Source organism: Gekko japonicus, unplaced genomic scaffold (genome assembly GCF_001447785.1).
Source record: "Gekko japonicus isolate JY-2015 unplaced genomic scaffold, Gekko_japonicus_V1.1 scaffold3832, whole genome shotgun sequence".
Classification (NCBI taxonomy): domain Eukaryota; kingdom Metazoa; phylum Chordata; class Lepidosauria; order Squamata; family Gekkonidae; genus Gekko; species Gekko japonicus.
Genome location: NW_015160948.1, coordinates 34,353 through 46,118, shown reverse-complemented (window position 1 = coordinate 46,118; position 11,766 = coordinate 34,353). Strand labels below are relative to the sequence as shown.

Here is an 11,766-nt window from a genome sequence, read left to right as displayed (position 1 = left end):
CATCAGAAGAGCCCTGCTGGATCAGACCAGTGGTCCATCTAGTCCAGCATCCTGTCCCACACAGTGGCCAACCCGTTCCTCTGGATGGCCAACAACAGGGCATAGAGGCTGAGGCTTTCCCCTTATGTTGCCTCCTGTCTCTGAGATTCAGAGGCTGACTTAAGGACACAAGGAAGACGAAGAAGAAGAGATTGGCTTTATACCCCATGGCCCTTCACTACACCCAGAGGAGTCTCAGAGCGGCTGACAATCTCCTTTCCCTCCCCCCTCCCCACAACAGGACACCCTGTGAGGTAGGCGGGGCTGAGAGAGCTCTGACAGAAACGGTTCTTTTTCAAGAACAGCTCTGCCAGAACTATGGCTTGCCCAAGGTCATCCAGCCAGGTGCAAGTGGAGGAGTGGGGAATCAAACCCAGTTCTCCCAGATTACAGTCCGCACACTTAACCACGACACCAAACAGGAAGCAGACCCATGCTCCTGTTCTCAAGGTGTGGTATTCCCAAAAGAACCGTTTGGCTGCAGAATCCATGCAAAAAATATTTTTAATGAAATGTATTTAAGCAAGGCTATTTTTTGGCAGGAACGCACAGGAACGGAGTTCCGGCTGGCTTCAGAGTTGGCCACGCCCACTACAGCCAAAACCTCTGCGTGTGCGTGGCTACAGAGGGAAGGCCTGGCGATGCCCCCCCCCCCCCCGGCGACTCTGAGGTGGGGGGGCAGGTGGGCCCTGGAAGGATCGGGGAGGCATTTTATTGCCTCCCCATGCCTTCCCCAGCCTGTCCAAGGGCCGGCTTGCCCAGGCTCTTTGCAGCCACAGGGCGTCAAGGCAAGCCAAAGGAAGACATAGGGGTGTGGCCTAATATGCTAATGAGTTTCTGCTGTTGGGTGTGGTCTGTTATGCTAATGAGTTTTTGCTGGGCGGGGGGGGCGAGTGCCACGCTACCCCAGACAGCACCCCAATCCTCTGCCTGGGGGCCTCTGGACTGTGATCGCCTTGATGGCATGATCCAGCACTTTTCCGCCTACAGTCTCCCAGCAGTTTTACAACAAGCTCGTAAGGGTGGCCAGAACTACCGGGGAGGGGGAAGATGGTGGGGAGGACGGGGCGTGCCCAAAGCCACGGAGTGACCTCACTGCAGGAGCAGCTTCCGACAGGGCCACTTGCCCGCTCAGAGTGAGTCAGACGGATCCCTCCGGCTTTACCTTTCCCGCCCGCCTGCTTGGCTCTGGCCATTCCGGGGGAGCACACGAGGGACGTCTTCTTCCGAAGCCCCTCCTGGCCCTTGCCAGCTTTCTCCGCCACGGTCAAGCCGCCCCCCGAGGAGACCTGCAGGCGGTGGCCCTTCAAGAAGGAAAACTTGCCGCCAGCAGCTGAAGGCTCCGTGGGCGGCTTCGGCGGCTTCACGTGTCCCGGCTTGGCCACCTGCTCAGCTTTGCCTTCCTTGTTTGGACAGTCCGAGAGGCTGCCGGGAGCGGCCTCGTCTGACCCCTCCGGAGGCTGGGCGCCTGCGCTCTCCCAGGGGGAGGCCGGTTGGGCCGTGTCCATCTCCTCCAGGATGGCTGCCATCAGTCCCGAGTTGAAGCTGACGGGGTTTTGGAGGGCTGCCACATACGACTCCCGGTACCGGCACCTCGTCTCCTGGAACTCCGGGTCTTGGCTCAGTTTCCGCCTCAGGCAAGGGGTGCAGGGGCCTTCCTCCGAGTTCCCACCCTTCCCACAAGCCCAGCTTTCTGTGGCTGTGACCTCTCTGGTCACCCAAGCAAGGCCCTCCTTGGCCTCAGGTGACTCCCTGCTCGCTGGCTGCGCCGCAGCCGACGCGGTCGTCTTGGCGGGAGGAGAGAGATCCGGTTTCCTTTCCTCAGAGAAACCCAGAAGGTTGACGTACTCCCCTTCCAGATTCTCGCTGATGATATCGCACAGACTCGGCACGACGAACAGAGTGGATTTTGTCCACGATCCCGGCTCCACCTTAATGAGGCCCGGGTACTTGCTCGGAGCGGCCCTCGCGCCCCTGGCGCCGGCCTTCCTCTGAGGATCCGAGGGAGCCGGCGCGTCTTTGCCCGCCGAATCTTCGGCCTGAGGTATCTCGACGAATTCCGGCGTGACGATTTCACTCCACGGCACGGGGACGATCCCGTCGCTGGTGGCCACCAGGCAGTTCCGCAGCTCCGGCCTCCCGAGGTCCCGGTTGACGTCCTCCAGCCACTCCCGAGTGAAGAGCAGGGAGCAGGCGGCTTCCAGGACGGGGATCTTCTCCACGGTGGTGAGATCCCGGGAGAGACACTTCACCGCCAGGCAGGCCGACTGCTCGCCGCAGGGCTCGGCTTGCAGGTAGAAATCACCGGGGCGCAGAAGGAGGGGGTTGAGCGGCCCGAGGTGGACGACCACTTTGTCGCGGAGGCACAAGGGCCAGCCTTCGTGGAGGAAAACGTGGCTGACGTAAGGAGCCTGGAGGAAAGAGGAGGGGGAGGGGGAGATGCTGTGACAGTTGCTGTGACAGGAAGCCCTTCCTGACCTAGAGATCGCCAGCCACTCTGAGACCCCTTCGGGCGGTAGAGGGTGGGGTATAAATCCAGTCTCTTCTGCTTCTCCCCCTGGAGAAAATGGCCGCTTTGGAGGGCGGACTCAACAGCATTGTACCCTGCTGAGATCTCGCCCCTCCCCAAACCCCGCCCTCCCCAGGCTCTAATCTGGGAGAACCGGGTTTAATTCCCCACTCCTCCACTTGCACCTGCTGGATGACCTTGGGCGAGCCGCAGTTCTGTCAGAGCTGAACTTGAAAAAGGACCCCCCAAAAAATATCCAGGTATTTCCCAACCCAGAGCCAGCAGCCCTACTGAGAGAAGCCTGTAAACCAGCCAGCCACACTGAAGAATTAAAGAGCAACCGGTGCCTCTCTGGGATGTGATGAGGGGAAGTCCGAGTAGGGATGGCTGGTTGAAGGGATCCTTCAGGCTCTACGGTAAAGAGCCAGTTTGGTGTCGTGGTTTAAGTGCGCGGACTCTAATCTGGGAGAACTGGGTTTGATTCCCCACTCCTCCACTCACAGCGGCTGGATGACCTTGGGCAAGCCGTAGTTCTGTCAGAGCTGTCCTTGAAAAAGAGCAGTTTCTCTCAGAGCTCTCTCAGCCCCACCGACCTCACAGGCAGTGTTCCCTCTAAGCTGAGTTAGTGTGAGCTAGCTCACAGTTTTTTAGCCTCCGGCTCACGCATTTTTGTCAGCTCAGGAAAGATGGCTCCGGAGCAAACTAATTTATGCGGTAGCCAAATCGCTCGCTCACATCTTTAGTGCCAGTAGCTCACAAAGTAGAATTTTTGCTCACAAGACCCCACAGCTTAGAGGGAACATTGCTCACAGGGTGTTTGTTGTGGGGAGGGGAAGGGAAAGGAGTTTTTCAGCCGCTCTGAGACTCCTTCGGGTAGTGAAGAGCGGGGTATATAATTCAATCTCTTCTTCTCAGTTTGGTGTAGTGGTTAAATGCGTGGACTCTAACCTGGGAGAACCGGGTTTGATTCCCCACTCCTCCACTTGCAACTGCTGGATGACCTTGGGCAAGCCGTAGTTCTGTCAGAGCTGTCCTTGAAAAAGGAGCAGTTTCTTGTGGGGAGGGGAAGGGAAAGGAGTTTGTCAGCCGCTCTAAGACTCCTTCGGGTAGTGTAGGGTGGAGTATATAATTCAATCCCTTCTTCTCAGTTTGGTGTAGTGGTTAAATGTGCAGACTCTAATCTGGGAGAACCGGGTTTGTTCTAACCCAACTGCTCAGCAATGACTTTGCTCATGAAACTTGTGAGTCTCTGCTGTGCTAGACCCACAGTAGACCCACGGAATCATAGAATCATAGAGTTGGAAGGGACCTCCAGGGTCATCTAGTCCAACCCCCTGCACAAGGCAGGAAATTCGCAAGTACCTCCCCCTCCACATCCACGGTGACCAGTGTTCCCTCTAAGCTGAGTTAGTGTGAGCTAGCTCACAGTTTTTTAGCCTCAGGCTCACACATTTTTCTCTTAGCTCAGGAAGGAGGGCTCCAGAGCAAACTAATTTATGCAGTAGCCAAATTACCTGCTCACGAATTTAATGCCAGGAACTCACAGAGTAGAATTTTTGCTCACTAGACTCCATAGCTTAGAGGGAACATTGGCGGTGACTCCTGTTCCACACCCAGAAGATGGCAAAAAAACCCTCCAGGATCTCCGGCCAGCCTGGCCTGGAGAAAAACTGCTTCCTGACCCCAAAGTGGCGATCGGCATTTCCCTGGGCGTGTAAAAAAGGGCCACGAGAACGAAGGACGGATGTCACTGGCTCGGAACCGCCCCCGCCCCCCCCATCCACACTCACGCAGGCTGACTGCCGCACGTGCTCCAGAAGGCGCTTGGAGGGGATGAGGAAGTCCAGGAGGCAGCAGAGTCCATCCCCGTGGTATTTGGCTTCCAGGACGCGGAAAAGCTGGCTCAGCACTGTTGGGGCGGTGATGTCGAAGGGAGGGTAGAGCACCGACAGCGTGTTCTGCACGGCAGCGTCGAGGGACTGCGGGTCCTGCTGGGGAGAGGAGAGAGCTGTCACCAGGCATCTGGGGGCGGCGAGACCCTACGACAGCGGGCGCCCTCTTCTTCTCAGGCCTCTCCTCTGAAAGCCACGTTTATTTATTTAAAGCAGTCATGATCCGGGCTGTGCCACCACCAGAGGCCTACTAGGCCCAGGGAGCCTGGCTAGCAGTAGGTGAGGCTGGGCCTACAACTCCCAGAAGCCCCTGAGAGGTTTTGGAGCCCAAACGGACCAATAGGAAAAGAGGAGGGCTTGGAATAAAAGATCTGGAGCAGCAGGAAAAGCTGTTCTTCTTCTCATAGGGCAGAGCCAGAAGGAAGGCTGCTGCATGAAGAAACCCTCATCCTGAGGGAAGGTTGAGTAGTCTAGTGCCACTTGGAATAGTGAGCTAGGGACAGTATATATTTAGATGCATTAGGGCCTTTGATTTCTTTTCTTTTCACCCACTTACTGTTATTCTGCACCTTGTTGTTTGACCTCCTATACAATAAACTATTTTTATATTTATTTATTTATTTATATTTTAATTTATATCCCGCCCTACCCCGAAGGCTCAGGGCGGCTAACAAGGGCACCATGTGCCACGGTTAAAACAGTAAACACATAGTTTAAAAACAATAAAATACAATAACAAATTTACAAACAGATTTAGATTGTTCACTCTGCCTGGTCCTCACGCCTGTTATTCGGCCAAAAGGGAGGTCTGAAGGTCTTGGGAGGGTGCTCTGGGCCTTCTCAAAGGATCCTAAACCCAGAGTGGTGGCAGCGTCAGGTGACACCCCACCTGAGCCGTGACAAAAGCATTTTATCACCCCTTCCTTCCTTCCTCAGGGAGCTCAAAGCAGCTTACAATATAAATAAAATACATGAGATAAAGTACACGAAAATACACAAAGCCAATACGTTAAACCACAGTTTAAAAGATAAAGGTTTCCCTTGCTCAAAAGCCAGTCGAATCCGACTCTAGGGGGCGGTGCTCATCTCCGTTTCCGAGCCAAAGAGCCAGCGCCCCCTATAGAATCATAGAATGTTAGAGTTGGCAGGTCATCTAGTCCAACCCCCGGCACTCTGCAGGAGCAGAGCCGAAAGATAGCCCTACAACATCCCCGAAAGAGGGTCGTCCAGCCTCCGCTTGAAAACATCCAGGGAAGGAGCATCCACCACCTTCTGAGGCAGGCTGTTCCACTGCTCAGCCACTCCTACAGTTAGAAAGTTTCTCCTGATGTTTAGCCGGTATCGACTCCCTTGTAATTTCCACCCATTAGATCTAGTCTTGCAATCCGGAGCAAGAGAGAATAGATCTGCTCCATCTTCTACATGACAGCCCTTCAAATACTTGAAGACTGCAATCATGTCCCCTCTAAGCCTTCTCTTCTCTTTCCCAAGCTAAACATACCCAAATCTTTCAGCCTTTCCTATAAATTCTTTGGAAAGCGCTGTCTCTTCGGCTTGGAAACGGAGATGAGCACCGCCCCTTATAGAGTTGGATTCGACTGGCTTTCGAGCAAGGGAAACCTTTTGCATTTGTTTGTTAAGAACTGTTATTTTTTAAGAAGGAATACTTCAAAACGAAGAGAAATCTGGAATCGTCATCAAAATAATTTCGAGTTCAACATTAATAGTTTCATTTTTATATGTTTAAGCACGTCTTTGGACTTTTTTTCATTGAGAAGTTTGTACTATTGCACAATTAGAAGTCCAAACACTTATGTGCACAACTGTACTTGAGTTGCATGTTTAGTTTGTACTTGGCATTGTAAAAAAAACCCTTTCTTTGTCATTGTTCTTTAAGACAACTGTCTGCTTAAATTACTACAAGTCACTTAAAATAAAAAAAAGTTTATTTGAAAATTAGTTAAATATATTTTCTTGATATATTCTGTGCATATTGTCATGGTATTTGCTAGTCTTAGGCCCCAGTCACACGGGCCGGAAAATGCAGGGGGGAAGCGTGGCTGTTTGCCCCGTAGCAAAATAACGCGCGGCTGCCCAATCAGACGTCTCGTTGAGGTCCCATGGTTAGGCCGTTAGGTGCCAATCACACGGCTATTCTGCAGCATGGCAAAGAAGTGGCGCGATCACACCAGCAATTGCTAGACGCCGCTTCTGTGGCAAACGGGAAAAAAATTTTCTCACCAAAAGGTGAGCATGCGGATGATGGTTTGTGCGCATCCTGTGAAGACTTTAAAAAAAAAACTAACCGGTTTGCGACGGGACTAGGACAGGACAGGACGCGATCAGACGCCCGCCCTTGCCTCGCGTTTTCCGGAAACTAGTACATCGTAAGTACTAGTTTTTTACTCCGTATCTTCGGCACGAAGCCACGGGTTAGCCACGGGTGCACTACACTTCCCAGATGTTGCGGTGTGGTCGCACCTGGAAAATCCGCCTATCATCCGTATCTTTAGCGCAGCAAATGCTCCGTGTGAACGGGGCCTTAGTTATTTTTTACTGTGACCCATCTACTTTCTCACAGAGTGGCCAACCAGTTTCTCTGGAGGGCCAACAGTACAATATAGCCTTCACAAGAACATCAGAAGAGCCCTGCTGGGTCAGACCAGTGGTCCATCCAGTCCAGCACCCTGCCTCATACAATGGCCAACCAGTTCCTCTGGAGGTCCAAATGACAAGGACATAGAGGCCAAGGCCTTTATAAGAACCTCAGAAGAGCCCTGCTGGATCAGACCAGTGAGGGTCCATCTAGCCCAGCATACAGTGGCCAACCAGGTCCTCTGGAGGGCCAACAACAGGGCAGAGAGGCCAAGGCCTTCATAAGAACATCAGAAGAGCCCTGCTGGGTCAGACCAGTGAGGGTCCATCTGGTCCAGCATCCTGTCTCACACAGTGGCCAACCAGTTCCTCTGGGGAGGGCCAGCAACAGGGCAGAGAGGCTGAGGCCTTCATAGGAACACCAGAAGAGCCCTGCTGGATCAGACCAGTGAGGGTCCATCTAGTCCAGCATCCTGTCTCACACAGCAGCCAACCAGTTCCTCTGGAGGGCCAACAACACGGCATAGAGGCTGAGGCCCTCCCCTGATATGGCTTCCTAGCTCTGAGCACCTTAATGACCAGCAAGTTTTCCAGGGTATAAATTTTCCAATCAAAACTCTCTTTGTCAGATGCTGGATTACCGAGACTGCACTGAAACTGATTTCAAGAGGGCAGCTGTGTTGATCGGCCGTAGAAGAGCCCAGTGTTCCCTCTAAGCTGAGTGAGTGTGAGCCAGCTCAGTTTTTTTAGCCTCCAGCTCACTCACACATTTTTGTCGTGACGGCTCCAAAGCAGACTGATTTATGCAGCAGCCGTGTCGCTCGCTCACAGCTTTAATGCCAGCCGCTCACAAAGCAGAACCTCTGCCCGCAGGACTCCACAGCTTAGCGGGAGCATTGGTTCTTGAGACCCACCAGGTTTTTAGGACCTAAACTTGGGGTATCAGCTGTTGAGAGCCAAATCTCCCTTCATCAGATTAGAACCGGGTCACAGGTCTGACGTTTCGTGCTGCCTGGACCCCTCGGTGCATGTCGGTGGAAACGTTTCATGCCTCCTCCAAGCCAGTGGTGTGAAGTGGCTCAACTTGCCTCCCTCCGTGTCTCTTGGAAGCTCAGTTCCGCTCTGCCCGACAACAAAGCTTTCTCTCAGGCCGGCTGCAGCCTACAGCAGATGCGACTTATGCAATAGGTCACCGTCCGGATTTAGCTCTCCTTGAGGCCTACGGGTGGGGGCGGGGTTCCAGAAGCCTGCAGAGAGGGGGGCCTTGGGCCCTCCCTTCTGCAAACGGGCGGCAGAGGCACATCTGCTGCAGAGCCTCATAACCCACCAAAGCAGATGATGTCATTTGTCAGGAATGATTCCGTCACAACTTAAGACCTCTGGTTGTCCTCCAGCAGGATGTTGAAGCTCAGACAGAGCCCAGCTTGTCAGCTGAGGAGAAGGAAGAAGAAGAGGAGACTGGATTTATACACTGCCCTTTACTCGGCATCTCAGAGCGGCTGACAAACTCCTTTCCCTTCCCCCTCCCCACAACAGGCACCCTGTGAGGTGGGTGGGGCTGGGAGAGCTCTCTCGAGAACCGCCCTTGAAAGAGCAGCTCCGACAGAACTTGTGGCAGACCCAAGGTCACACCAGCTGGCTGCATGTGAAGGAATGGGGAATCAAACCCGGTTATCCCAGATTAGAGTCTGCACATTTAACCACTACACCAAACTGAGAAGAGGTGGGTGGGGCTGAGAGAGCTCTTTCGAGGATTGCCCTTTCAAGGACAGCTCTGACAGAACTATGGCTTACCTGAGGTCATCCAGCAGCTGCATGTGGAGGAGTGGGGAATCAAACCCGGTTCTCCCAGAGAGCCTGTTTGATGTCGTGGTTAAGCGTGCGGACTCTAATCTAGGAGAACCGGGTTCGATTCCGCACTCCTCCACTTGCACCTGTTGGATGACCTTGGGCAAGCCGTGGCTCTGATAAGAGCTGTCCTTGAAAAAGAGCCGTTTCTGTCAGAGCTCTCTCAGCCCCACCTGCCTCACAGGGTGTCTGTTCTGGGGAGGGGAAGGGGAAGGAGTTTGGAAGCAACTCTGAGACACCTTTGGGTAGTGAGGGGCCGGGTATAAATCCAACTCTTCTTCTTCTTCCCGCGCACTTAACCACTACATCAAACTACACCAAACAAAAGCCATGGCAAAAAGCTTCTCCCAAAACAGTGGGGGAACCCCCTTTTGTACATCCAAGGCCAAGCCTGTCAGGCGCCACAGGAAGGACATCAAGTCTGGTGTCGTGGTTAAGTGCGTGGACTCTAATCTGGGAGAACCAGGTTTGATTCCCCACTCCTCCCTCTCTTGCACCTGCTGGATGACCTTGGGCAAGCCGTAGTTCTGATAAGAGCTGTCCTTGAAAGGGCAGCTTTTGAAAGAGCTCTCTCAGCCCCACCTACCCTCACAGGGTTTCTGTTGTGGGGAAGGGAAGGGAAGGGAAAGGAGTTTGTAAGGCGCTCTGAGACTCTGAGTGAAGGGCGGGGTATAAATCCAATTTCTTCTTCTCTTCTTCTTTGAGAGAGTGGAGCTGGAGAGGGGGAAACTGTAGCCCCAAAGCTGGGCGAAAGTCCATGCCTTCTCATGGTGGAAGTGACCATGCTTTCAAAGGTTCTTTGGATAAGAACCACCAGTTTCCACCTTCGAGGGTTACATTTCAAGAGAATCCGCAGCACCCAGCAAGGCCAAGAGAAATTAGGGGAGTAGAGGTCATTTCCTGCAGGAGCGCACAGGAGCGGAGCTCCGGCAGTAAAGAGCCCAGGGGGCGGGCACATGCAACAAGCCCCACCCCCTGCTCCCAGCAGCCCTCAGTCAGACCAAGAAGCAGCCAGGTAAGCTGCAGAGCCCCCCCCCCTCGGTCCAAAACAGTCCAGTGGCCCCTTTAAGACCAATCAGGTACAAGCTCTCCCTTCTCTGTGAGGGCAGATCTGCGCATTCCCCCCCTCCCAATAGCTAGCCATCCAAAACAGTCCAGTGGTACCTTTAAGACCAAGGTTTATTCAGGTACAAGCTCTCCCTCCTCTGTGAGGGCAGATCTGCACGTGCCCCCCCCCCCCCAATAGCTAGCCATCCAAAACAGTCCAGTGGAGCCTGAGCGGTGGGCGTTGCCTTCTGACACACTTCCGGTGATGTCAGGGGGTGTGGCATATGCAAACGAGTTATGCTAAGGAGTTATGCTAATGAGCTCCTGCACCTCTTTTTCTACGACATGACCCCTGGACGGGAGGAAAGATGGTTCAGTGAAGAGCCTGAAAGGGTCACAGGTTCAATCCCCAGCATATCCAGTTTAAAAGATTAGGCAGGACCAATGTTCCCTCTAAGCTGTGGAGTCTTGTGAGCAAAAATTCTAATTGTGAGCTCCTGGCATCAAAAGTTGTGAGCGAGCGATTGGGCTGCTGCATAAATTAGGTTTGCTCTGGAGCCCCATCCTTCCTGAGCCAAGACAAAAATCTGTGAGCTGGAGGCTAAACAACTGGAGCGGCACACTGACTCAGCTTAGAAGGAACACTGGGCAGGACATAACGTGAAAGACCTCAGTCCGGGTAGCCACTGCCAGTCTGAGTAGATAATTCTGACCTTGACGTACCGAGGGTCTGATTCAGTGTGACGCAGCTTCATGAGTGTTCATGTGCATGATGTGATAGATCAGAACTTGCGTCTCTTTCTTTCCAGGGATGCTAGCTTCTCCATAAGTCAAATCTCACAAATAAAATAAAATAAAATCAATAACCCCACCAGAGTACTTGGTAGCCACCAGTAAGCTTTTGTGTTTATTTAGAAAACACAGGTGCTATCTTACTTGGGTCACCTTATAAGAAGACGAGAGCCACTGGAAAAGACAATAACGTAGGGCTGCCAAGCCACGGCGGGGGATCCGTGCGTCTTCACAGGATCCCTGCCGTGGGGGAGAGTGATACACGTTGCACCGCCTTCACCAGGATGTGACGCTATGCATCGCTCTGGCAACGGTCCCGTTGCCAGAGCGACGCATAGCGTCACATCCTGGCAACGGCGGTGCAACGCGTATCGCTGTCCCCCGCGGCAGGGATCCTGTGAAGACGCACAGATCCCCCACCGCGGCTTGGCAGCCCTACAATAACTCTAGGAAAAGCCGAAGGCAGGAGGAAAAGAGGAAGAGCCGACCGGAGATGCGTTGGCTCAAATGAGGAAGCCACAAGGGCCCTCAGGTTGTAAGACCATGAGTAAGGCTGTGAATGACTGGATGTTTTGGAGGCCATTAATTCATAGTCAGTTCGGCGTCGTGGTTAAGAGCGGCAGACTCTAACCAGGAGAACCGGGTTTGATTCCCCACGCCTCTACAGGCAGCTGCTGGTGTGACCTTGGGTCAGTCACGAGTTCTCTCAGAGCTGTTCTCTCAAGAGCAGTCCTCGAAAGAGCTCTCTCAGCCCCACCTACCTCATAGGGGAGAGGAAGGGGGAAAGACTGTAAGCAATGTTCCCTCTAAGCTGTGGAGTCTTGTGAACAAAAATCCTACTTTGTGAGCTCCTGGCATTAAAGTGGTGAGCGAGCGATTGGGCGACTGCATAAATTAGTTTGCTCTGGAGCCCTCCTTCCTAAGCGGAGACAAAAATGTGTGAGCCGGAGGCTAAAAAACTGTGAGCTAGCTCACACTAACTCAGCTTAGAGGGAACACTGACTGTAAGTCGCTCCAAGACTCCTTCAGGTACTGAAGAGCGGG

The 11,766-nt window shown here is 53.3% G+C and overlaps 1 protein-coding gene across 1 annotated transcript in view; it reads right to left on the bottom strand.

Moving 5' to 3' along the window:
* The window catches only part of KIAA1755 (KIAA1755 ortholog), a 45,278-nt gene extending 34,593 nt beyond the window's left edge, over positions 1–10,685 (bottom strand). Inside the window, exons 1-3 of the mRNA XM_015425254.1 lie at positions 10,644–10,685; positions 4,339–4,536; positions 1,205–2,450 (exon numbers count right to left, since the gene is read on the bottom strand). Of these exons, the coding sequence (XP_015280740.1) occupies positions 1,205–2,450; positions 4,339–4,536; positions 10,644–10,685 (1,486 nt within the window). The remainder of the gene's footprint in view (positions 1–1,204; positions 2,451–4,338; positions 4,537–10,643) is intronic.
* Positions 10,686–11,766: the final 1,081 nt, after the last annotated feature.